Raw genomic sequence first — 26,807 nt, forward strand, 5'->3', positions numbered from 1 at the left:
CGCTTTTCTGTACCTCTCTTTGTTTAAACTTTCTGAGCGTGTTTTAATCCAAACATATCATATCTATGTTTTTGGAATCAGGAACCGACAAGGAATAAGATGAAAGTGTTTTTAAATTGATTTCGAAAAATTAATTTTGATCATAATTTTTATATTTTTAATTTTTAGAGCTTGTTGTTAATCCAAATATAACATATTTATATGTTTTTGGAATCAGAAAATAATGAAGAATAAGATGAACGTAAATTTCGATCGTTTTATAAAACAAGTATTTTTTTTACAATTTTCAGATTTTTAATGACCAAAGTCATAAATTAATTTTTAAACCACCAAGTTGAAATGCAATACCGAAGTCCGGCCTTTGTCAAAGATTGCTTGGCCAAAATGTCAATCAATTTGATTGAAAAATGAGGGTGTGACAGTGCCGCCTCAACTTTTACAAAAAGCCGGATATGACGTCATCAAAGATATTTATCGAAAAAAAGAAAAAAAGGCCGGGGATATCATTCCCAGGAACTCTCATGTCAAATTTCATAAAGATCGGTCCAGTAGTTTGGTCTGAATCGCTCTACACACACACGCGCACAGACAGACAGACAGACAGACAGACAGACAGACAGACAGACAGACAGACAGACAGACAGACAGACACACAAACACCACGACCCTCGTCTCGATTCCCCCTCTATGTTAAAACATTTAGTCAAAACTTGACTAAATGTAAAAAGCACCCACAGTAAAATGAATGATCATATTTGTATTTTGAATCTAAAATAGTGTAAAATGACAGTAAATACACTAAAGTTGCGTCCAAAAAATGGGAACAGGGTAGGTTACTGGAAGCTTACTGTCCATTTACACGATAAGTTGAATTTGGATGATTTGTTGAAAGATTCCTTTATGGAACGATAAAGGTACATTCCTGTGCAAATGCTGCCATTGCTTTTGTGTATAATACTAACAAAATTATGTTAAAAATAGTGTTTGTACCCATCGAATGTTGTCACGCTCACTTAGATTTTCCGACCTCCCTAACCAAATGATTGTCTGTACAATCGGACCCTTTTCATTAGAAGCTAGAATTAATTAAACCGAATAATTTTCACGTTTGCCGCTTTGCTAATCACCCACACATACAGATGCGAAACGTGTTGTGTTTTTTTTACAATGTGTCGTGACTTATGACAAAAGTCACGAAAAAAGAAAGTGTAATTGACATTTTGGAAGTGCACGTGGGTAACAATCTTTGGTGCCTCCCCCCTCTATCAGAACCCTGTCATTTCTCAGGAAAGTATTTCTTGCTTTTTTTTTCTTGCAATTTGTCATTTTGATAGCAAAGAACCTTGATATCATTAATTTAACTCAAACTAATCAAGTTTTATTTTTGGGCCAAACTCCCGTTGTTGTTATCCAGTTTTGAAGAATGACTCATGTACTCGTTAACGCATAAGTTGTAATGTATTTAATCAGTCTATTTAGGGATAGTATGAACTAAACAAATATATCTAATCGCCCCAAGAACTTTTCAGTTGGGTTTAGGGTTAACTGATGGACATTGATTTTAGGGGAGACACTACATTGAAAAAAAGTGATGTTTTTCTTACTGATTCTGAATTGTGAACCTCTTCTGGTCGTATTTACTTTAGAGGAGAATTTATCATAAACGGTACAAACGGCTAAACACTACAATGAACACATTGATCATACAGGCTAAATAAACAATGTATGTGTACGCAATTCTGCATTTAAAAAACCCACAAAACATCAAAAACATGCGAATGTTTGAGAGTTGATTGTGAGTTAAAAACATCCTCGACCGTAGTCACGTTTGTATGTCTGGAAGGAGTTGTCTTTTCTATGCAAAGATTAGTTAATGACGCGGACAACGGGAATTTCCGTTTGTTGATTTCCCGCCGTTAGAAACAGCAAATGGAAAACATTTCAATGAGCCAAAGCGAACCAATTAAGATTTAGAAAGATTCCGTATGAAAATGTTTCGCTTTTGACCAATCGAATCGCGGATATTATACTTCATTTATGCTCGGTCATTTTTCGGTTCAAATCTGCCTGACCAGAATGCAGTGTTCTTGATTTCCGCCAAAACTTACCAAAGGCGATGTGAAATACCTCGGCTGCTATTTTCCTTGGATATATTTCTGGAAACTTCCGTTTGTCACAAGTCGTGTCCTGATTACAGTGCTAAGGAGAATATTATCAGGTACGTTCGGATCAGTGGCAGAGGATCGCGTGACAGAAGTTTGAATACAAGTACGACTCGAAAGCGTCGTCTGCTAGTGCTACGAACGAATTGGAAGATCAAGTTACAATGCATTCTTCTTCAAGTTCTTATGACAATTGGAAGAAGACTATGCCGCTTCCCTTGCAACAGATGGGATGGAGCAATGAATCCCCACAGGTGGTGTTTGTGTGAAGAACGTCCCCGTGAGTGTTTTGAACCAGGACTTGACGTTAAAGTTGCGGAGCGGAATGTGTAGGGCAACAAATAAGGACAACATAATGAACACAAAGTTCGCCAGCTGTAGCAACGAGAAGAAGAGCCCCATATCTGTCCTCCAGCAAACAAAAAGCAAAGCAAATAAACTGCGGAGCAAAAGAACGATCAACACAAAAATGACTTTGTTCAGCCATGGTGCAGCACCATGCATCTCCTGGGAAGTCTCATCAATATGTTCTGAACGTAATGTGGAATTTGTAATGTGTGAGAAGTTAATTCAACATCACTCATTTTTATCACCGATATCTTTTCGAAGAATGGACCACAAAAAAAAAAGCCTCAGAACACATTATGGGCATTGCGTTAGAATACCCATAACAAGCATCAAAACAAAATTCCATGAAGTTTGTAACAGCCTTACTATTTTAAAAAGGTGCTGTTAAGCAGCCATCTTGTATTGCTACCATGGCAACCGACTTTTCACAAAAAAAGTATATTTTCTCAGGAGATGGACTCAATACTTTAGTTCTAAAACAATTTTTGACTCAAGAGTTATGAAACAAAAACCATCACTTTTAACACTAGTGCCTTCCATTAATCAGGCTCTAACTCAAACTTCAGACACTTCTGATGCATTGTACTCTGTGCCTTCACTGGCCTCTGAACCAGCGACACTGGATTCGTCAGGCTCATCGTAAGGGGTGGTTTGAATAGTCTGGCCTGTGGATGGCCCAGCGCTGTCAGCAACCTGAGGGGCGTTGTCTGGAGGGGCGTTTTCTGGAGGGGTGTTGTAGTTGACTTGAGGGGCGTTGGCTGGATGGGTGTTGTAGCGAGGGTCGTTGACTTGAGGGGCGTTGGCTAGAGGGGCGTTAGCTGATGGAGCATCGGCTGGAGGGGCGTTCTGTTGACCTCCTGACCTTTGTTTCCTGGCGCAGTACACTCCAGCACCAACTGCTGCCATGACGACCCCTAGCAAAATAAAGTAAAGAAAGGGTGGTTAAAAGGTGCTCTAAAGGTGCTAACAATTCTTTAAATTAACACCTTATCGATACCTATCTGACACTTCGAGAAAAAAAAAAGGTGTATAAAGGGTTCACAAGAGTTACTGTTGAGGTGCCTAAAATGGTGTCATTTGGGCTTGGTGTAATCCATACCGTATGAACCAGCTGTCAATCATTTTAAGGTATGTGTAAACTGCGTTATTTCCCTTTACTTAGCTCATGCTTTATTTGAGAGTATGACGTGAGATTTGGTGTTGAACCTCTGATTTCTCTCATATATGACCAGCAGTAGAGAAGAACCCAATAACATTTTACTAAATTAATGTAACAGACTCAGTGTCTACAGAAAAAGCTACTGGAATTTTCAAGTGACAGAGTATTGTAGCAGAGATGTTACTGTGTGCGTGTGTGTGTGGGTGTGTGTGTGTGTGTGTGTGTGTGTGTGTGTGTGTGTGTGTGTGTGTGTGTGTGTGTGTTTGTGTATGTGTTTGTGGCTGTGTCTGTGTGTACTTGTTTCAATAAGGAATTACAAACTAAACACAACCGTACTGTTCTTAAATACAAACTAATAAGCACTTAATTGCACCCACTGCTCCCTTGTATGCATGGCTTGCTGCTAGATCTACTCACCCAAAAGGGTTGACACACATATGAGAGCGATGAGAAGAGGATCCAATTCTGAAACAAAACAAAACAATATAGGGCGTATTGCAAGGGTTGTGTGTTCAACCATATAGAATCCAACGAACATCGTCCAGGAAAGTGTACAATAATAGCCAGTTAGCCAGTGTTTGCTTGTTGTATATACAGTTAGCCAGTGTTTGCTTGTTGTATATACAGTTAGCCAGTGTTTCCTTGTTGTATATACAGTTAGCCAGTGTTTGCTTGTTGTATATACAGTTAGCCAGTAATTGCTTGTTGTATATACAGTTAGTCAGTGTTTGCTTGTTGTATGTACAGTTAGTCAGTGTTTGCTTGTTGTATATACATTTAGCCAGTGTTTGCTTGTTGTATATACAGTTAGCCAGTGTTTGCTTGTTGTATATACAGTTAGTCAGTGTTTGCTTGTTGTATATACAGTTAGCCAGTGTTTGCTTGTTGTATATACAGTTAGCCAGTCGTTTGCTTGTTGTATATACAGTTAGCCAGTGTTTCCTTGTTGTATATACAGTCAGCTGTAGCATACTACCCTTGGACACATGTTCATAGACTTTGTGCATGAACTAAAGTTTGCAAACTTATTACTGCGGCAAATTTCGGACCTAAACTAAAGCGTTATTTGTCTCATTTAATGTAAACTATCAATAACCAGTAAGACACTCAAGCTGGCTATCTGGCGTATTTTTCGGATGACAGATTTATTTTCATTGTCTGAAGGGACGCGCCCTACAGCTCTACAATGCTCTAGAGGATGACGAGTCGAAGGACTATCAGGCTTTGAAAAAGGCGCTACTCCAGAGGTTTAACTTAACCGCCGAGGCCTACCGACGTCGACTACGAGGCAGCAAAAGACTTAGCGGCGAGCTAAGTGGTCAGTTTGTTGCACGTTTGAATCTCTACTTGAGACGTTGGGTCGACATGGCAGGGAATGATTGGAGCGTCGACGACCTCGCTGACCTGATCGTTATGGAGCAACTGATGACCGGCCTACGACCTGAGGTTTTGACCTTTGTGCAGGAGCACCAGCCGAAGACAACCCAGGAGGCAGCAGACTGGATCGGAGTCTATGAGGACGCCCAAGCGATCTCCGGAAAGACATCAGGCAAGTCGGGCAAGTCAGCGGAATCGGGGTCTGGGTCAACATGATCTAAGGACGGGAAGAAGGACGAGCGGAGACCGAACGGGTCTTCGTCGGAGAATGACATGACATGTTTCTATTGTGGAAAACGAGGCCACGTGAAGGAAACGCCAATCAGACCAGCGGGGCGTACATTATGTAGCCAGCAAGGAGTTTCGTGACGTCACCAGTACATGTGGGATTCCACAACTCTGCGTACCATGCTCCAAGAAGCATTTTCAACCACATTGCCAGGTTTATGTCAATGGTGTGAAAGGCGAGGGTCTACGAGACACTGGGGCGGACATGATCGTTGTCCGGGCAAGTCTGGTTCCGGAATAGGCTTCTCACGCGTACGACCTGAACACGGCTGTGATCAAGGTCGTGACGCCATTATTCACGGGGACCATTGAGGCTGTTGTCATGGACGATCCTCCATGCGACCTCCTCATTGGAAACCGTGTCCAGTTTGTAATGGCGTCATTAGGGAGGTTCCCGTTTACCGGACTCCCGACGTCATTTCCGTACTTACGCGGGCACATGAAGAAGGAGAGAACCGTCCTCTCAAACCCTTACCTACCGCAGGGGCAGCACTGGGAAACATCACCCCCGTGGTTCTCGCGAAGGCTCAGGACACTGACCCGACACTAGCTACTCCTCGTGAGCATGCGAAGTCGGGGAAGGTCAAGCTTAGCAGGAAACACGGGAGGTCAAAGTTTGTCAAGTACAAGAAGTTTAGCAACAAGGAAGGGTCCTTCAAGCAGGTCGTGGTACCTCGCGAGTATCGCTACGGAGTCATGGCAACTGCACACGATTCAATTCTGGGTGGACACTAGGGCACCAAGAAGACCACAGACCGTGTGTAGCGCCATTGTCTCTCCGATTAGACGCTAAAGTCCTACGCGAATCTATCAAAACAAGAATACAGAGTTATCTCCCATATGTTGTTCGCGAGCAGTGTTCGCGAGACGAAAATGATTGCAGATTGGCCGACTTCGACAGTGATCTCCGTTCTGTTCTTTACAGTTATGATTAAGACATCGTTCTGAGGTCAAAACAAGTCGAAATGTCGGGACTGCTGCCGGAAGGAGACCGTAATATAAAATTGCATCACTGTCAACTGGTTACAGAAAAAAAAAACGTCTGCTCCAGCGAGCGCCGAAACCAAACGGTTGATTATCACGTGACACTGTTGCCATATTTAGAGTTGTTTGCTAAGTAAATACAGCCGCGAAAAATAGCTCGCTTGAAACGGTCTTACATTATCAATTCCTTTGTAATTTAAAAATTACACAACTCCATGAAAAATCATTATCCACGATCGCGAATCTGCTTACATCCATAACACACTACGAAAATATCTAAATATACAAAACCGATTTGCTCGCCAGACAAGGAAAACCAAGGCATCCTGTCAGGTATAGAATGAGACCCGAAGAGAAGAAACTCATTGTTGACCTGAGTTCAGGATGAGATTCATGTTGCAAAAGGAGCATTTCATAGGTCTGTTTACAATTTCTGGTTTGGGGAAGTCTTGTTAACTTAAGCCAATATCTAACACATTTAACAACAACAGTTATTATGAGAAGTGGGTATCTGCCTATTTCCCCGTACACCATTGTATTTGAGGAATGCATTGGAACATTTCAAAACATTTTAATAGCAAAGGTGTGAACTTGCTCAAATGGCTTAACGTCCTCTAGCCCCCAAACTTCGGCTGTGAGAGAGAGAAAGAGAGAGAGAGAGAGAGAGAGAGAGAGAGAGAGAGAGAGAGAGAGAGAGAGAGAGAGAGAGAGAGAGAGAGGGAGAGAGAGAGAAAGGGAGATAGAGAGAGAGAGAGAGAGTGAGAGAGAGAGAGGGGGGAAAGAGAGAGAGAAACAAGTCGCGTAAGGCGAAAATACAATATTTAGTCAAGTAGCTGTCGAACTCACAGAATGAAACTGAACGCAATGCAACGCAGCAAGACCGTATACTCGTGGTCCACCGCTCACGGCATAGGCAGTGAAATTGACAAGAAGAGCGGGGTAGTGGTTACGCTATGCTGCATAGCACGCTTTTCTGTACCTCTCTTCGTTTTAACTTTCTGAGCGTGTTTTTAATCCAAACATATCATATCTATATGTTTTTGGAATCAGGAACCGACAAGGAATAAGATGAAAGTGTTTTTAAAACGATTTCGAAAAAAAAATTTTGATAATAATTTTTATATATTTAATTTTCAGAGCTTGTTTTTAATCCGAATATAACATATTTATATGTTTTTGGAATCAGCAAATGATGGAGAATAAGATAAACGTAAATTTGGATCGTTTTATAAATTTTTATTTTTTTTTACAATTTTCAGATTTTTAATGACCAAAGTCATTAATTAATTTTTAAGCCACCAAGCTGAAATGCAATACCGAACCCCGGGCTTCGTCGAAGATTACTTGACCAAAATTTCAACCAATTTGGTTGAAAAATGAGGGCGTGACAGTGCCGCCTCAACTTTCACGAAAAGCCGGATATGACGTCATCAAAGACATTTATCAAAAAAATGAAAAAAACGTTCGGGGATTTCATACCCAGGAACTCTCATGTCAAATTTCATAAAGATCGGTCCAGTAGTTTAGTCTGAATCGCTCTACACACACACACACACGCACAGACACACATACACCATACCCTCGTTTCGATTCCCCCTCGATGTTAAAATATTTAGTCAAAACTTGACTAAATATAATAAAAGAGAGAGAGAGAGGGAGAGAGAGAGAAAAAAGAGAGAGAGAGAGAGGGAGAGAGAGAGAAAGAGAGAGAGAGAGAAAGAGAGAGTACGCGCGTGGTGGTATGTAAATTGTGAAGAAAAATAAAGAGAGCTAAGGTTGAATGTAGTATGCATATTAATGTGTATACATAATTATTTACACATTAGGTGTTAACCACATTCAACCTTAGCTCTCTTTATGTTGCTTTACAATTCACATACAGCCATGCGCGTACTCTCTCTCCCTCTCTACACTTACGTCTTTTTGGCTTCCCTTGTTGTTTTCCTTGATTTAATAATATCTGTTTGTGCACAATCATTTGTCTTCTTTTAAGCAACAAAAACAACATAGTATTTATACAATAACTCACGGCAGTCCTCTCCAGTGTATCCAACGGGGCACATGCAGCGTCGCGTGTTGCGTTCCCGGTCGAGTTTACAAGACCAAATGGGGTTGCAAGGTTTTGTTTCACATGCTGATACTGAAACAAATATACTTTTTATCAATTTGTCCTTGACTTTTTCTAAAACTGAAGGCATTGCTTGATTTGCTACACAATCAAAACACAGAACAGATAATGTGCCTAAAGGTTGGTGTAGACTCTTGTGGTTTGTTTTTATACATCAATAGTTTGATGCCGTTTGTGTAATATATTGACCAAAAAAAAAAAAGAGAAAATAAGTCGCGTAAAACGAAATAAATACATTTGGTCAATCAGTTGGTATGTTGGTTCGACACTGAAAACCGAAACTCTGTAATCACCAAAACTACTACAGCTGAACCAATACGCTTTGAGCTTTCTTGGAAAGCATGCAAACTGTGCCGTCACGCCTGTTAATCACTTAAGTGACTGCTTCGAAATAATCTTGTGCTTAATAGGAAAGCAGGTGTTTTTTTAACTTTCGGACCTTTTCTTTTTGATCCAAACTTAACATATAGAATGTATATAGTTTTGGTTTCATGACAATATAAAGAATATAATGAAATACAATCCTTTTTAAACTTAATATAGTAGCAACAAGTGATTGAAATCACTACTTTAATGAACATTTCAATTGATACCGATTTAAGCTGAATGCAATCCCATAGTCTGGACTTAGTCAAAGAATGTTTCAGCAAAGTTTCAATTAATTTCAAGAAATCTGGCACACATGTCAGATCAAAGATTTCTGGTAAATGTAACACTTGACCCCCGCCGAAGTAAGAGTACCCCCAAAATCGACTTGGCAAAAACGTCAAGTACCAATTAAAAAATCGACACAAATTCAGAATAGGCTTAAGTTGGCAACTATTACATAAGAAGAAAAAGCCAAATAAATTATCTATCCAGAACAGATTGTTTTGTTTTGCAATCTTGCGTATCTTTTGTGTTATGTCATTTCTACTGATGCAGGTGTGGAATGCGTGAGCAGTGGACAACAAGAGTTTTTGCGTCCATTTTGAGGGGTATAACTATAAGCGCTGTATTTCAGCAATGCCGACGTGTTGATAGTATGCGGCTCTTCAGGGTGACTGGTCATATGATCTTAAACGAAAACAAAACATGAGTGAGGATTTGATAATAACATTTTTCAAAACCACTCTCATTACATTTAGTCAAAACTTGACTAAATGTGTTAACGTAGAGGGGGAATCGAGACGAGGGTCGTGGTGTATGTGTGTGTGTCTGTCTGCCTGTGCTTGTGTGTGTGTGTAGAGCGATTCAGACCAAACTACTGGACCGATCTTTATGAAATTTGACATGAGAGTTCCTGGGAATGATATCCCAGGACTTTTTATCTTTTTTTCGATAAATACCTTTGATGACGTCATATCCGGCTTTTTGTAAAAGTTGAGGCGGCACTGTCACACCCTCATTTTTCAATCAAATTGATTGAAATTTTGGCCAAGCAATCTTCGACAAAGGCCGGGCTTTGGTATTGCATTTCAGCTTGGTGGCTTAAAAATTAATTAATGACTTTTGTCATTAAAAATCTGAAAATTGTAAAACAAATATTTTGTTTTTAAACGATCCAAATTTACGTTCATCTTATTCTTCATCATTTTCTGATTCCAAAAACATATAAATATGTTATAGTTGGATTAAAAAAAAGCTCTGAAAATTAAAAATATAAAAATTATTATTAAAATAAAATTTCCGAAATCGATTTAAAAACAATTTCATCTTATTTCTTGTGGATTCCTGATTCCAAAAACATATAGATGTGATATGTTTGAATTAAAAGCACGATCAGAAAGTTAAAAAGAATAGAGATGAAGAAAACTTGACTAAATGTAAAAAGCGTGCTATCCTTCTCATCGCAACTACTACCCCGTTCTTCTTGTCAATTTCACTGCCTTTGCATCGAGTGGTGGACTGACGATGCTACGAGTATACGCTCTTGCTGTAAATATTGTTTGTTTGTTTGTTTGCTTAACGCCCAGCCGACCACGAAGGGCCATATCAGGGCGGTGCTGCTTTGACATATAACGTGCGCCACACACAAGACAGAAGTCGCTCTTGCTGTAAAAATGCAGTGAGTTCAGTTTCATTCTGTTAGTTCGACAGCTTGACTAAATGTTGTAATTTCGCCTTTCGCGACTTGTTTTGTTTGTCACTACCGTGTATACAAATTCACGGTTGTCTTATTTCGCATTGGTATTTTCAACAAACATGAAACTGAGAAAGCTAGTAGGGAGATTAAGTGTACAGTGCCAGTGGTAGTAGTAGTGGTTAACTTAAGGAAAATCTATGTATCATTACGCGTTCCGCTTACGGTAACGAAACCGACAACGACGTCTCGGCGAGTGCGTTTAGTTTCACTTTCGTCAACGTAATGGTAGGGAAGACAACTGATGCATAATTCTAAAGAGTACCGTCCCATGTCTTGACTCTTCATTTGGAAAAAGAAGAAAAGTCTTACCCATAGCAGACGACGTAGCAGACGACGCAGCAGACGACACAAAGAAAACCAACAACCACAGAACCGGTAAGTGCAATGTTGTTTGTATTAATACATCGTAATGTTTCTTATATATATTTGATAAAACAATCCAATCCAATCCAATCTCTCTCTCTCTCTCTCTCTCTCTCTCTCTCTCTCTCTCTCTCTCTCTCTCTCTCTCTCTCTCTCTCTCTCTCTCTCTCTCTCTCTCTCTCTGTTCTGTGTAGATGGCTGTCTGTGTAAAATGTAGGGAGTATCGTCCCTTGATTCCACTCGCGATACTCGTTGAACATGCCTTTGACCAAGCAGTCGCTTCGGCCAGCGAACTATCTCGACTCCGCTCTTTAAACCCATGCAGAATGCGCGTATCGTTTGTAGTATTCTTTATTTTTCAGTATTGACGCATGTCGGCTTGTAGCTATACGTTATATCGACTTTGACACCACAAAATATTTCAGTCGTATGTTGAAAAAAGTAGTCCATCTGTAAACTCTGAATATGCAGATGGCCTCTGAATGATTCGAGTTGAACTCTGCGGACACGCGCAAAACAGGTCAGATCGAGGCTCGGTATCCATGGATTATCCTCCGGTAACTATAGATTATACAGAATAATCACAGAGACAAAGAGGCAGCTAGCCAGTAGGTCATGGGATACACATAAATACACACACACACACATACACACACACACACACACACACACACACACACAAATAAATACACACACACACACACACACACACACACATAATATTAAACGGAAACGCTCTTAAACATACCTTCAACAGAAGAATCACACGAGGATTCCTCACTCGTGATCAAAGGATTATTGAATCCACCACCGTCAAAGCAGATTTTCTGACATGTCCACGAACCTTTGGATTTGAATCTATCTGCCTTGAACTTGTGCATGAATATGAAGTAGGTATCGTTCTGTTCACACCAACAGGAAGAGGTCTGCTCAGATTGACTACCTTCAGGTAGGCAGTTTGCATATGCATTGTCAATAACTGCGCACTGGTTTACATCGTCTTTTTTAAAAACTGTGATGTTCTGTTGCCTATCACACTTCATATCAATGCTTGCCTTACTTATTGCACATCTCAAAGTAACGTCAAAGCCAGATATCCACTTGTCATTGCAGCGTAGGAATCCATCTAGTCCTGAAACTGAAACGACGCAGAACATGACATGGTCATAACGCAGTCCAGTGCAAAGGACGCGCAGAGGGGGAAGAGGAGGAGAGAGAATAAGAGAGAGAAACGAGTGGTGGTTATTGTAATAACGTTGTTGCAGTAAACTTCACTCAATAAACTTATAATTACAATTGCAAATTAAGATAACCACAAACATCACACTCAAACACACACACACACACACACACACACACACACACACCTCTTCTCTCTATCTCGATCTCCATCTTGCACGCGCTCTCTTTTTGTCTGTTTATTACAGTCGAACCCACTTATATAAGCATCGCTTACAACAAACATCGCCTTAATTGGACGAAATCGACTACGCGTAGCTCACTTCGCGAAGCTACCGAAACTAGACTTCGTCGCAGTCCAAGGGAAGGCACTATGGCGTCTCAAATGCGCGTAGTCTCGATCAGCGCGTGGTGTGCTTCTTTCTGAGTACTTTACGTCACAAATTGTACTTTACGTACTTGATGATGACGTAAGTTAATTGTATGTGTTCTATTTCGTTGACTGAGCACGGCCGGGACCAGTTGGCGTGAGCGCTGGGATTTCGAGTTTCATTCGACATGTCAATGCATCGCAGTATGAAATAATACAGGTAGGAGGTTAGTTCTTGTACTTTGGGTCAACCAAAGTCGATAAATGCATTCTTCACTATGGTATTGAGTCTGATTTCGTCGTCCATCTTGAATCGAAAAGCACTCTTCTTACAAAAAAACCAACTTCGTTGCGAGCTACGGCGAAGCTTCGCATGTCAAAACTTGAGAAGCGATGTTGGGGTCAAAGTACCACGCCGTAGCTGCGGGTTTTTGGTATAAAGACTTCGCGAAGCTTCGTGTAGTCGACTACGGGCTCAATTAAGGACGGGCTTTACAGAGGGCCCCAAAGGGCGGGGGGGGGGGGGGGGGGTATCATCACGATCACGGGAAGGGAAATTTTAGCTGTCACGATCACAGTTACCTTGATTTTTGTTTTCACGATCACAAACACCTTGACGAATAGAGGATCATAAAGTGATACAGCTGTGAAAAATGTACGTTGAAAATAAAATGCTTTGCAATAATGCCCATCACGATCACGAAAACAAATGACGATCACGATCACGAGACTTGATTTTTTTGTCATCACGGATCACGGGCAAAGTCCCATCACGATCACAGAAATAGAAATTTCGGCAATCACGGTCACAGAAAGGTAAAAAAACGCCAATCACGATCACGATTTTAAACCCTTTGGGGCCCTCTTTACAAGAAATGACTTTTCTGTTCCCTGTCAAATACATTCTTTCTTCCATTTAACATTTTCCGGATAAGAGGAGCTTTGTTTTAAAAAAGCTCCATTAATAAGAAAGAAGTTTTATTTCCCATGATCCTTGGATATAGAAACGGTCAAATCAATGTAGATTTACAGTTTTTACAATACTCGCACCGGATGTGATCCAGACTAACTGAAAGGGCTAGACAGGCACCTGAATCGACATTTGGTGTGTTCAAATTTCTCCTTTGTTGGCTGTTAAATGACTGTACAGAATGATTGTAACACTTGAACTTTAAGGAAAAGTTCGGTTCATGTGCCCACAGTTTGTACGTTTTTAGTCGCAGTCGCCATGGCGAACCCGCAAGGCGCAATTCTCTTTCTCTCAAGGGAGAAATCATAGTTGCTTTTGAAAGTCAACCAGCAAAGACAAATGGAACCATTGCCGAGGATTTTCATGATAACCCAACCACTCTTGGCATTCTTCTGAGGAACAAGAACAGTATACTATAGACAACAGTTCTGCGGGCGTGTTGACAATTGTGTGGACAGGTCGAGTGAGATCTACTTTTGTGTGCGACTGATGCGCATTTCGGGGGTATTGGCTGACCAGTTATTAACGATTTGATAACCATCTGCACGTTTTATCAATTAGCAATGAACAGTACGAGTTACAGTAATGGTTAATGTACACTTAAGCATACAGTTTCATTTTCACATTCAGTTAAAGGCACAGTAAGCCTCCCGTAAACCATCACAGAGCTCCCCGAGCGTCTAAATACAGTACAAGCATACTTCCATTTGAACGCTCACCGAACGGGAACATCCTGGCTGCTTTCTGTCGAGCGTGAGACATTTTCCAAGAATTTATTTTCGTGGACTTGGCCCTGAAGAACAATGGCGCCTCGTTTTTGCGCTAGACCTAACTTTTAAAATCTAAATAATAAATTGACAGCTTGTTACACAAACATTCTTTAATCATAAAAGAATTCGTTTTTCATCAAGACAAGATCAGAACAATTCGAAGTTGTGAAAGTTTAAAAAAAGAAAAGCCCGGAAGCAGGGTCACGCAAGGGTCGTAGCAGACGACGGCCCGGTTTATCAGTGCAAATCGCCGTTCCTCTCAACAGTCAAAAGCCATCGCTAGAGTTCTTGTGAACCACAGCCGTTGTTTCGTGCATTAAAAAAGTGCTATTGTAGATAAGCTCACGTCGAGTCGCATTCAAATGACTAACTATGACGACTGCATTGTGAAAAGGGGGAAAACTGGATCACACGGGTTCACGATGGCTCAGGGGTAAGATAAACCACGCAAAAATAAATTCTTTGAAAATTGTTCGCTCTTTACGGAGGGCACCTAGGATGTTCTCAATTGGTGAGTGTTTAAATGAAAGGGTGTTTGTACTGTGTGTAAAAGCCTGACCGTATCTGTGATGGTTTACGGGAGGCTTACTCTGCCTTTAATTAGTGGTAGCAAAACATGTACCTGACGTTTCTATGCTCCCAAAACATGAACACCACCAAGCAGCTGAGCGACGTCCCCTGATGTCAAACACGTTGTCACTACACGATGGTTCGCTTATTTGCAACAAAAAAAATTGACATGCTATTTTTCGTAATGTATCTGCATTCATCTGGGAGGCTGATATGATTACATGTTACGTATGTTTTAAAGCCTTCGCGTTTTCTATTCGTGAACAGCTCAGATCATGGGTCAATGAAGTGTTGCACAGACGTCAAAAACAAAGTACAAGATATTGCACTGTAAGTGGTACCACACTGTTGCTTAGTGTCTGTAGGAACAAACATTTCAATAACAAAACTTTAAGTGACCAAACTGAAATGCAATCCCATAATCCGGCCTAGATCTGAGATTGTGTGATAAGAAATTCGATCAAATTGATGAAAAACTGTAACTGTGAAAGTGCTGCCTCGACCTTTTGGCAAACAGTAACATATGACGTCATAAAACTGTCCTATCAATAAACGGAAAAACCTTCTATGAGAAAATCCAGTCAAAAATATCCATATCAAATTTCATAAAGATCCACTCCGTAGTTTTTGAGATATGATCTGCAGTGTGAAACAAAAAGGGCAAAGCCCATACGACTCACATGCTTTACACATTTTTCCTACCAAAATACATGTTGAAATTGCTTGATTATAACCATGCCGGGTGCTTGGGGTGATTTTTCGCTGACTAGGGGAACAGGTAAAATCACGGGATTAAAGCACGCTTTGTGGGTGTGTGTGATGGGCGACTGTTGATTGGTCGGGGAGACACATGGTTTTTTTCAACTGGGTCGGTAGGGGACTTAAATTGGGCCCATTTTGGCACAAGCTTTAGAGACGACGCGTTGCAAGATTGGTTTAGGTCGACTAACGCGCTTCCTTGTCAGTGCAGTGCAAGGGAGGCTTAGGACGAAGCATTTGGCTACATGTAATGATGTATTGCTGACGAGCGAGGAGTCAGATATTCAAGCGGTCTGCTTGAGAGAGCTGCATATTCATGAGCTATTGAGGTAATTAGCTTTTATATAACGCTGGTGACCGGTTGTGAAATGTAAACTCTGTGTTTTGTCTCTCCATGTTAGCGTATAATTTGCTCGTTATAACGCTAAATCGTAATCTGTATAATTATGTTTTTTGAAGATATGGAGAGGAGGAGAAAATGTCTGAGTTGTTAAAAGTCCGTTCGTGCAGGTCCACGTGCTCGCTGAAGGGGAAATGTAGGTGTTTAAAGGGAGATAGTTGGCATGGTCACTGCACCAAATACTCTCTGTTTCAGCTTGCTGCTGTTCTTCATATCCTTTTGCTGTTGCTGTTGGCGTTGTATTGCCGCTGCTGTCGACGTTGCTGTCGACGTTGCTGTAACTACTGCTGTTGACGTTGACGTCGGTCTTGGCGTTAGCATCTGCGCTGTTCTTACTACCGCTGTTGCTGTAATACGCACGGAGGCGCTGGGGTTTCACACTGCAGGCTGAAGAGGAAGAGAGGCTACACCACAGGCCCATGCTCTAGGACGGACATTAACGAGAGTTAAGTGCACCCATTGTTCAACACCCCCCACCTTGTCATCTTTCTGACCTTGTATGATGAACGACGAGTAGTGACAATGTGGAGTGTTAACCTGTACGGGCTAAGTCTTTTGAGCCGAACAGCTAGTAATTTTTTAAGCTTTACACGGTTCAGCGTGTTCTTATTAATTGATACACTTTAACTGGCTTTTGTCAGTTGTTCTGTTTACGACTTGGTCGTAAAACACTTTTGATTTCACGTGAAGAGGGAGGTGGAGAGTTCATATATATAAACAGGCGTCTGGAACTTATACTTGTGTTGGTTCTATCTGTTTTGTATGACTGCGAGAGTGGATCGTGGTGTGGAAAGGCAGTTAGCAGTAATTGACCGTTTTGGGTCATTCTCTTGACCTTTAAAACGTGACAAAAGACACTAAGTGTTTGTAGTGCGATTCAGAAGAAAAAAAACTACGGAACAGATCTTTATGAAACTTTGCACACAAGTTTTCTTACCCCTACCCCTTCACCCGGATTCAAACACTTGGGTCAGTGCTCTACCAACTGACCTGCTGGGCTCACAAATGATTTGTTTCTTCATTTTTGTCAGCCAAGATATGGGGGTGGGGATGGGGCGGGAAACATTTTTGAGTAAGACAAAAGGAAACACCGGTTTTTTTAAGGGTATTGTTTACAGTGAACTTAGCTGTGTTCAAATTTGGTTCTGATTTGGGATTACATTTTTGTGTTATAACGTTTTTACCACTAAATGAAAACAGTCTCGTTTTCTTCGCGTCCTCGATTTACACTCTTGATTTATAAATACTGACACTACTCTTACAAACTATTTGATTCACCCTATTGTGTGTGTGTGTGAGTGCGTGTGTGCGCGTGTGCGTGTGTGTGTGTGTGGTTGTGCACTTGTGACCGGGGGGGTGGTGGTGTTGGATTGGGGGAGGGGGGAGGGTTGGTGCGGGATATCGGTGCACCAAGGGCACTAAGTGTTTGGGTGTATGTGTTTGTTTTGCGATTCAGAGAGAACTACTACACAGATTTATATGAAACGTTGCACCCTTCTCCCTACCAATTGACCTACTGGACTCCTAAATGAATGTTGTCATCATTTGTGTCAGTCAAGAAATGGGGGTAGGGGTGGTGGGGGGACAATTGTGGAGTGAGCAATAAGAAAACACCGTATGGTTTTCTAAGGTATTATAACGGTATATAGTGAACTTAGCTGTGTTCAAATTTGCTTATGAATTGTCGAGCAAATTTTGTGTTATAAGGTTTTTACCACTAAATCAGTGATAATTGTATGTGTACACTATCGACAGTCCTCGATAATTTTCGGCATGCACATTGATAAGTACCGTATTATGATAAAGTGATACTGTCCATTCTTGTATCTACACAAAGTAATGTTTTACTTATCTTTTCTAAAGATAAAAATATCAGTTAGAATAACGTTACGAATCACAGTGTTTTCTGTAAGGTCATATTTTCCAACCCGGAAGTCCTCAATGTCTCCCACCCACCTTGTTATCATCCAGGTGTTCAGCACTGCATCATCTTTAACAATCCACTTGTTTAGAACTAGGCTTTGTTACTGTCTTTTTCATTTTTGGAATTCCGGCACGCAAAACACGTCATGTATAATTACGTCATAGACAGACATTGCGTCAAAGGATATTTGTAAACATCGTGCGAGCTAATTATAGAACACCCTGACGAAGGCCACGAGGCCGAAGTACTGGTGAAAACGTTAAGGCTTGTTTTGGTTATTTTTCCATATTTGTTTGTGTATGTATATATATAGATATATATATATATATATATATATATATATATATATATATATATATATATATATATATATATCAATCAATCAATCAATATGAGGCTTATATCGCGCGTATTCCGTCGGTACAGTTCTAAGCGCAGGGATTTTTTTTTTTTTTTTTTTTTTTGTATGCACATATTCAAGGCGCATTATTGATGCCGTGTGAGATGGAATTTTTTTTACACAATACGTCACGCATTCACATCGGCCAGCAGATCGCAGCCATTTCGGCGCATATCCTACTTTTCACGGCCTATTATTCCAAGTCACACCGGTATTTTGGTGGACATTTTTATCTATGCCTATACAGTTTTGCCAGGAAAGACTCTTTTGTCAATCGTGGGATCTTTAACGTGCACACCCCAATGTAGTGTACACGAAGGGAGCTCGGTTTTTCGTCTCATCCGAAAGACTAGCACTTGAACCCACCACCTAGGTTAGGAAAGGGGGAAGAGAATTGCTAACGCCCTGACCCAGGGTCCAACTCGCAACCTCTCGCTTCCGAGCGCAAGTGCGTTACCACTCGGCCACCCAGTCCTTATATAGATATATATATATATATATGTGTGTGTGTGTGTGTGTGTGTGTGTGTGTGTGTGTGTGTTTGTGCGTATGTGTGCGTGTGTGTGTTTCTGTCAGTCAATCTGCCCTCCTATGTTCCTGTTCTGTCTAAATGTTGAAGTCTCTCTGTCTAAACTAATCCGAAATATGAATCTGACCAACACTTACTTTTTCAGTGAAAATCATCCATTCAAAGACAGAAAGAAGCAGAATTATTTTTCCTGGTATACTTACAAAATGTAGTTTTGAAACAGGCAGTTGTACTTGGAGGTATTAAGATTGTTGCGTCCGCTTTGCTGTCCAAACACCGAGGAAAACATTCCCAACGGGCGCCTGTGTCAGCAGTTTCGTTAGCTATGATTTTGTAGTTAACGAAAATTACTCCTCCACTGATCTTCTCACAGCCACATCCATTGGCATTTAAGGTTCCATTACAGAAAGTGTCAAATTTTGAAACTTGGCAAACTGGGCTCTTCGTACCTTCAGCGTCAGTCTTTTGAAATAGCACTGTGTCGACATAAATGTCACACCATCCGCCGTGTGTGCGGCTATTGAATTTGGCTCTTGGTATTGCACATATAAGTGTCTGTTCCACTTTATCCTCCCATAAAACTGGGCAAGTGAAATCAAAGTCCCCGCACTTTACTGAAACACACACAAAAAACAGTGACATACCTGAAAGTGTGTTTACAATGGAGTCTTCACAATAGTTCAAAGCGATTAAAACATTAAAATTAAGAGAGCCAAGGCTAGTAATAACTAACATAAAAGGGTTATTTATTTGACAACGACAGAACCTTGGATCAGACAAGTCACGAAAAAGAAAGAGAGTACTAAGATTTTACAATGAACATCTAAATAAATCAACAATTAAACGATCACACTTAAAGAAGATTGTCCATGGAATGTTCAATGTGTTGAAACAAGTGTTTAAACAAAAACAAGAGACATCCACCAGACAGACTCCATAATATGTACAGACCTGTGAATATCATATTACATGCAACAAAACCACACGAATGAGGGTTGGGCAATTGGATGGGGTTACTGACCAATCGATTACAACTATAGTGCCTATCGTGCAAGTGTTGTGAATCCCTGGTTTGCGTTTGTTTGAATTATGTGTTTCGATTTGAATTATTGTTACGTGTCTTTCCAAATATGGCTGATAACAACGATATTACCTGACGTTTTTATAAGTTAAAAATATATCAGGTTTTTTTAGTCTGCATACACATATTTTCTTAATCGTCCCTCGATCTCAACCAAAATTGGCAAAAGGCAGAGCAAAATCTACACAATTATATAAAAAATAAAATTAAAACAATGGATTCCGACATCTTTGCACCGATCTGCAAGCCGTACCCTTTTGAAGAAAATGGCATCAGAGAACCCCTAGCAAAAGAAAGTACGCCAAGGGTGTCCCAAAGTTGTCTTGGAGGTGCTGATTAAATTATGTAAATTAGCACCTTTGCTGTGCCTTTAGGATACCTCGACAGAAAAAAAGGTTTAAAAGGTAAAATAAAGTTACCGTTGAGGTATCAACCCTCGCTGGTTGTCGCGCTACTTTACGTATACTGTCACCTGGTTGTCACGACATGTATATGTCGCGCTACTGGCTCAGTCTGTTTGGTCGGTTCCGATTATCTCCCATGGATGCGAACATTTATTTGACCGTTTTTCTTTATTTTTCTCTCTGTTAATTCACCAGTGGCTATGTAACGTGTGTTTCAGAATTGCACCAGTGTAAGGGTTAATTAAAGGTCTCGTTTGGGAGTTGTGCAGTCCATACCATAATTATAAGGGAGCTGTCAATCATTTTGAGGACTGTATAAACTGAGTCATTTCCCTTTTCTTAGCTGATGCTATATTTGAGTGTTTGACGTGACAGTATCAGGAAACATCCGAACAAATCATCATACGGTCATCTCTGATATTAATATAATCGTTTATTTTCGTTGTTCTCTGGTCTTGCTGTAATGGAGACCAAAAACACCCTGATCAGCGAAACTAGGAGGTAAATAGAAATGCCTGTGGAGCATCCCTCTTTTGACTTTGCTGAGCTTTACAGTGCTATTTTGCTTCTAACAGCTATCATTTCAAAGTTTTGATGAAAAACGCACTTAAGGTCTTAAAAGGGAGTTAGTCTTACATGTTGGGGTCTTAAAACGGGGGTTGCACTGTACCAAACCACGATACAAGTTGGGCGCACACCGACGCATAGTTTATGTTCCATTGTTAATTCATTTTCAATGTGCGGCCCACGAAGAGGGAATGCACTTATAAACGCTTATCAGTGGTGTTTAGAGACCCTACGTGTTTTAAGAGAGAGAGAGAGAGAGAGAGAGAGAGAGAGAGAGAGAGAGAGAGAGAGAGAGAGAGACAGACAGACAGACAGACAGAGACAGACAGACAGAGAGAGAGAGAGAGAGAGAGAGAGAGAGAGAGAGAGAGAGAGAGAGAGAGAGAGAGAAAGAAAGTGAGAAAGTGAGAGATAGAAAGAACGATATAGAAAGAAAGAGTGGAAGAGAGAGAGAGAGAGGAAGAGAAAGGGAGAGAGAGAGAAAGGGACAGAGAGAAAGGGACAGAGAGAGAGGGACAGAAAGACAGATAGAGGGAGAGATAGAAAGGGAAAGAGCAAGAGAGAGAGAGACAGAGAGAGAAAAAAAGAGAGACAGAGAGAGAGACAGTCAGACAGACAAATAGACAGACAGACAGACAGAGATATTTTTGCTTCGCGTATGTATAACTGGCGCATAAAGAGGGATTACACTAATAACAAAAACGCTTAGTGTTTAAAGACGCTAGGTGTTTAGAGAGAGAGAGAAAGGAAGAGAGAGACAGAGAGAGAGAGAGAGACAGAAAAAGAGAGACAGAGAGAGAGAGAGAGAGAGAGAGAGAGACATACAGACAGACAGAGAGTGAGAGAGAGAACGAGAAGGAGAAAAAGAGGGAGAAAAAGAGGGAGAAAAAGAGGGGGAGGGGGAAAGAGAGGGAGAGACAGACAGAGAGAGAGAGATGGAGAGACAGAAAGAGAGAGAGAGACAGAGAGAGAGACAGACAGACCGAGAGAGAGGGAGAAAGAGAGAGAGAGTGAGGATTAGAGAGAGAATGCGTGAGAGATTTAGACAGAGAAAGAGAGAGAGAGACAGAGTTTTGCTTCGCGTATGTGGGACTGGCGCATTGAGAGGGATACAAGAATAATTGATATCGACTCATATCGATACAGAATGTTTACGGTGTCTCGTAGATCAATTATTTGTAGTTAATCAGCTTAGTGATAGAGACACGTAACTTAACTGTGATTTATGATAAATGACACGTAGTACAAACTAGCTGTACCCGTTCTTTATGAAACCTTCTCAGTTATTTCTTGGAACCGTTTTTAATCAAAGGTTTTCCCTTTCCTGTATGACAAATGCGCACATATCATGCACTGTGCTGCACACACACACACACACACACACACACACACACACGCACACGCACACACACACACACACACACACACACATACTAAATTACACGCCCGATCAAAAATCCGCGTGCTTGTATACTGTAGATGAAGCATACTAGACCTGTGTCCATAAACAGAGTAGAAGATTATGGGCTGGCCCTGAATGACTGTCTTTGTAAGCGAGAACAAGACATTGTGAGTGACTACGTGTGATGTTATTTGGGTCTATTTCGGCATACCCTACACAGCCTGTAGCCCCTGAGCGTGATCACGGGATCTTGGCGGGAGATGCGAACTAACAAACTGTATACAGTTTCGTTTGGCTGGCGGCACTAAAGGTAATTGCAGTCACCTTTGGGATGATTATTGAAATGTTGTGACTGGTTTTATCATTATCTGCAAAAAGAAACGTCAAATCGTTTCTTCAACAGTAGTGTGAGCGGAGCAGTATCTTCAAAGTCAAATGAATGTCACCAAAAGATTAATTAACTTGCAAGAAACTGTATCTTGTTTGATACGTAATTGTGTCTCTTGAACTTGGGAAGGCATTCAGTCTAGAGTATTATTTGTTGCAGAAGACCTATACCTATAGCCGCACATTATCTCATTATTAAAAGACTCTCTCCTGTACAGGCAATGGCATACCCCCCCCCCCCCCTCCCCTCCCCCTTTCTCACCATTTTTCTCCCAACTGAAAAACTGTGTGCGTGTTTGCGCGCGGTATTTGCGGTGTGTGTGTGTGTGTGTGTGTGTGTGTGTGTGTGTGTGTGTGTGTGTGTGTGTGTGTGTGTTTGCACGCCTAGATATTTCCAGTGAATAAATACGGTTAAATAGGAAACGGAGAAGCGCAATACGGTGAAACTCTCTCTCTCTCTCTCTCTCTCTCTCTCTCTCTCTCTCTCTCTCTCTCTCTCTCTCTCTCTCTCTCTCTCTCTCTCTCACGTGTTCATACACACACATACACACACACACGCACCCACCCCCTCCCCACGCACACACATACACACACAGATGCACACACAGACACGCACACACACAGTCTTGAATATATAGGAAAGCATTCAGTCTAGAGTAATTTTTTGCAGAGTAGATCTACCTACCGACGCCGTTCATATAGCCGCACATCTCATTACTAAAAGACTCTTTCCTGTGCCGGCAATAACTTATTCCCCCTCCCCTTCGTCTTCCCATCACATTCTCACCCCTTCCAGGCAGTTGAACTCACCAGCTGTGACGAAAATCAGCACGAGAAATATCCCTGTTTTATTCTCCATTGGGTCTGTCCTGCTCCAAAGTCCTCTCCAATTTGATCTTTTGTCTTGCAAACGGCGTTGGACAGTTCCCATTTTAAGTGCTGTATCAAACAGGGCACACAACAAAATGTATCGGGAGGCACGAAAAAAAAACTGACTTCTCTTCTGAATAGGGAATGCCTGATGTGAGAGCAAACAATGTCATAAGCACAATGACGTAATTTCAATAATGTAAAAGAACAATTAAGGCTCGGTGTACACGACCCCATCTCTCAAAGTCTTGGTCAACAGTTATCAACTGTTTGGCGTTCAACAATCTGAAACAAAGCTGAACAATAATTCGTAGGTTTTGACTGTTGACCGTTTTCTTGCCTGATTGAATGGTTATACGTAACAGGGTCTCTACCAGTCCTGTTTTCTTTAGTGTGGGTTCGAATCCCGGCCGCGCTTGGTGGGGTAAAGGTGGAGATTGGTCCGATCTCCCAAGTCAACTTATGTGCAGACTGTCATGTAAATGATGTCATCATAGCTGATGACGTAACTGTGATGACGTAATCCCATAGTTAAATCGACACACCGTCACGTGGTGTCTCTCGCGCAGGCAACCGTCGTGGGAGCATGGCGTCCCCATCTTTCAGAGTTGTCAAGTGTTATTTCATGCCTTCATTATAGGTTCAATAAAAGTCTATTGAACCGTTCTACTATGAGACAGTGTCCATTCTTTGCTCGGTACACGACATGGTGGCAGCGGCGGTCCGTGATTTACAGACTACACGTCGCAAGAAGAATATGAAATGAACTTGACTGTGAGTAGCGAACATTGACATTGTGAATAGTCTCGCGTGGTCTCGAATAGTCTCGAAAATGTCTCCATTCAAAGCTCCCAAAGAATTCGACTTCGGCAAGCCAGAGTTGTGGCCCGAGTGAAAGGATCGCTTTAAAGCGCTTTCGGATAGCTACAAAGCTAGACAAAGAGACAGGGGATATAGCTCAGTTGGTAGCGCGCTGGATTTGTATTCAGTTGGCCGCTGTCAGCGTGAGTTCGATCCCAGGTTCGGCGGAAATTTATTTCAGAGTCAAATTTGTGTGCAGACTCTCTTCGGTGTCCGAACTCCCCCCCGTGTACACTACATTGGGTGTGCACGTTAAAGATCCCACGATTGACAAAAGGGTCTTTCCTGGCAAAAATTGCTTAGGCACAGTTAATAATTGTCTACCTATACCCGTGTGACTTGGAATAATAGGCCGTGAAAGGTAAATATGCGCCGAAATGGCTGCAATTACTGGCCGTATAAAATTTCATCTCACACGGCATCACTGCAGAGCGCCTAGAACTGTACCCACGGAATATGCGCGATATAAGCCTCATTGATTGATTGATTGATTGAAAAGAAAACAAGCCATTTTGGGGGGGGTGTCCTAGATCTCTGGTACATTGCATAAACACTTATTCATGAAAAACGAAACTCTTTATTTCATACGGTAGGGGAATTAATTATCTTTCTGGCAATATACTTGGTTTTAATATAACTCGCCGTATCATAAAGATTTACAGCTAAATGTATTTGTGTACTTTTTTATGACGAGTAGTGTAGAATTCTGTGTCAAACTGTGCCACTTACCTGGGTTATCTTTCAGATCTGTGCAGGACTTGCGGGTAAACACAGTTTGGGGCAAGCTTAAGAGTGCCATTTTCGTGCTTTTGTGCAACACAAGTAAAGTTGAAGTCGAATGTCCAAAAGTCGCCAAGATATTCAGGACGAGGTGTGTAAGCTATGTATCCCATTACTCCGCGGACGAAATTCATGTCAATTAATTCATGCGCAAAACTAGTTCCCATTTGTCAGCATAATGGACGGCGTCATTCGACTTGTATGTGGACATTCAGTCATTCATATTGCTTATAAAAAGGTCTGCTATCTGCTTTTATATTTTGAAAGTCATTTTAAAATATCCCTGTGTATATTTGACATCGGCTTTCGTTATAGTCAATTCGGCATACCGGGTTTATATTTTTACCAGAATTGCGCACGATAATGGCAGCGCAACAAATTCAGTTCGGGCCGTGCTGGTTTGATCGTTGACCCAAGTCAGTTCTCATGCAGTGTTACTGTTTGTCAGTCGGGGATAGAAATGTTGGCTGTCATCACGCTGTTCTGTTTCGGTTTTCACACGTGGATCACTTACATATTCAGTCGTCGGGTTTAGGTGAGCCAAAGTTTCAATACTTCGCCTGTTGTAGACGTTAAGCAATAAAGCTTGGAAGTTGTATGTCGGCACTGAGAATCGGTCGCGGTACACTCGCTTTCTACTTTGTCCCGGTACAAAGGTTGGATACATCTAACACCTCACATCCTCTTCTCTTCCCCATATATCTTAACTGTATTTCCAACTTCTTTTCGTCTTCTTCTTTTCATTTTGATGCCACTCCCTCATTTGTCGCTGAACCCCGCAGTTGACTCGACTCGGATTCACACAAGCCCGTCTAGCAGACGACAGTTCGAAGAGTCTTGAACAGCACGGTTGCAAGCAGATTCAACTATCAATCGAAGCAATACACTTAAAGGCATATATGTACTCGATGACTATACACGCTAATTGCTTTACCAACAGCTGGAGACATGCTAAATTAAGTTCCCTGCAAAATATTGTGGTCTAGGACCCCTTCAATGTTGAGATATGTTAATTTTCATTTTGATCTGGATCGTCCTATTTATAGATTTGGCAACACATGTAACGTTGATGCAAGGGAGCTAACACCGCGGCTTTGTTGACATCCTCACTTTTTCAGAGGCTAGAACAAGCTGTAATGCATGTATTATGGTCCGCGCATGGTGACATATCGTCATTATATGGTCTTATGGTGCGTTTGACATCGATTATGGGCAAACTACACTTTGTAAACACGGGAGCGCGTACATATGCCTTTAAAGCCAAAGCAAATAACCAAATGAGAAAACCTAACGTTTGATTTGACTTCATGGTGACTCTTCTGATAATTTTTTGGGCGTTGGAATGGATCTCAACGGGTTCCCAGCTACGACAACTTTTCCAGAGTTATGCACCGCAGGCATGCCTTCGACAATCGATGTCAGTTTCAGATTGAGTTTTCGAAGTTCTACCAGGTGACTTGGTTGTGTTTTGATTGCTCTCTCTCTCTCTTTCTCTCTCTCTCTCTCTCTCTCTCTCTCTCTCTCTCTCTCTCTCTCTCTCTCTCTCTCTCTCTCTCTCTCTCTCTCTCTCTCTCTCTCTCTCTCTCTCTCTCTCTCTCTCTCTCTCTCTCTCACGGTTTTGTGTAGATGGCTGTCTGTGTAAAAATTAGG

General features: G+C 41.3%; 1 protein-coding gene across 1 annotated transcript; it reads right to left on the reverse strand.

Moving 5' to 3' along the window:
• Nucleotides 1-1,408: 1,408 nt before the first annotated feature.
• On the reverse strand, nucleotides 1,409-23,698 carry LOC138972937 (uncharacterized). The gene is made up of 6 exons (XM_070345601.1): nucleotides 23,457-23,698; nucleotides 19,009-19,419; nucleotides 11,683-12,072; nucleotides 8,348-8,458; nucleotides 4,087-4,134; nucleotides 1,409-3,424 (listed from the first exon to the last, which is right to left on the reverse strand). Exons 1-6 carry the CDS (start codon nucleotides 23,575-23,577, stop codon nucleotides 3,066-3,068), a joined length of 1,440 nt encoding a protein of 479 aa, XP_070201702.1. The 5' UTR covers nucleotides 23,578-23,698; the 3' UTR covers nucleotides 1,409-3,065.
• Nucleotides 23,699-26,807: the final 3,109 nt, after the last annotated feature.

The sequence above is a fragment of the Littorina saxatilis genome, linkage group LG8, assembly GCF_037325665.1.
Source record: "Littorina saxatilis isolate snail1 linkage group LG8, US_GU_Lsax_2.0, whole genome shotgun sequence".
In the NCBI taxonomy this organism is placed as follows: Eukaryota; Metazoa; Mollusca; class Gastropoda; order Littorinimorpha; family Littorinidae; genus Littorina; species Littorina saxatilis.

What these genes read in the sequence shown, in the direction of transcription:
- LOC138972937 (XM_070345601.1), bottom strand. Translation starts at nt 23,577, where the DNA reads ATGGGAACTGTCCAACGCCGTTTGCAAGACAAAAGATCAAATTGGAGA. An exon ending in CTGTTTCAAAACTACATTTT is followed by an intron (nt 12,073 to 19,008) that starts GTAAGTATACCA and finishes GCGTCGTTTCAG; the next exon opens with TTTCAGGACTAGATGGATTC. An exon ending in GTGTGATTCTTCTGTTGAAG is followed by an intron (nt 8,459 to 11,682) that starts GTATGTTTAAGA and finishes TATTTGTTTCAG; the next exon opens with TATCAGCATGTGAAACAAAA.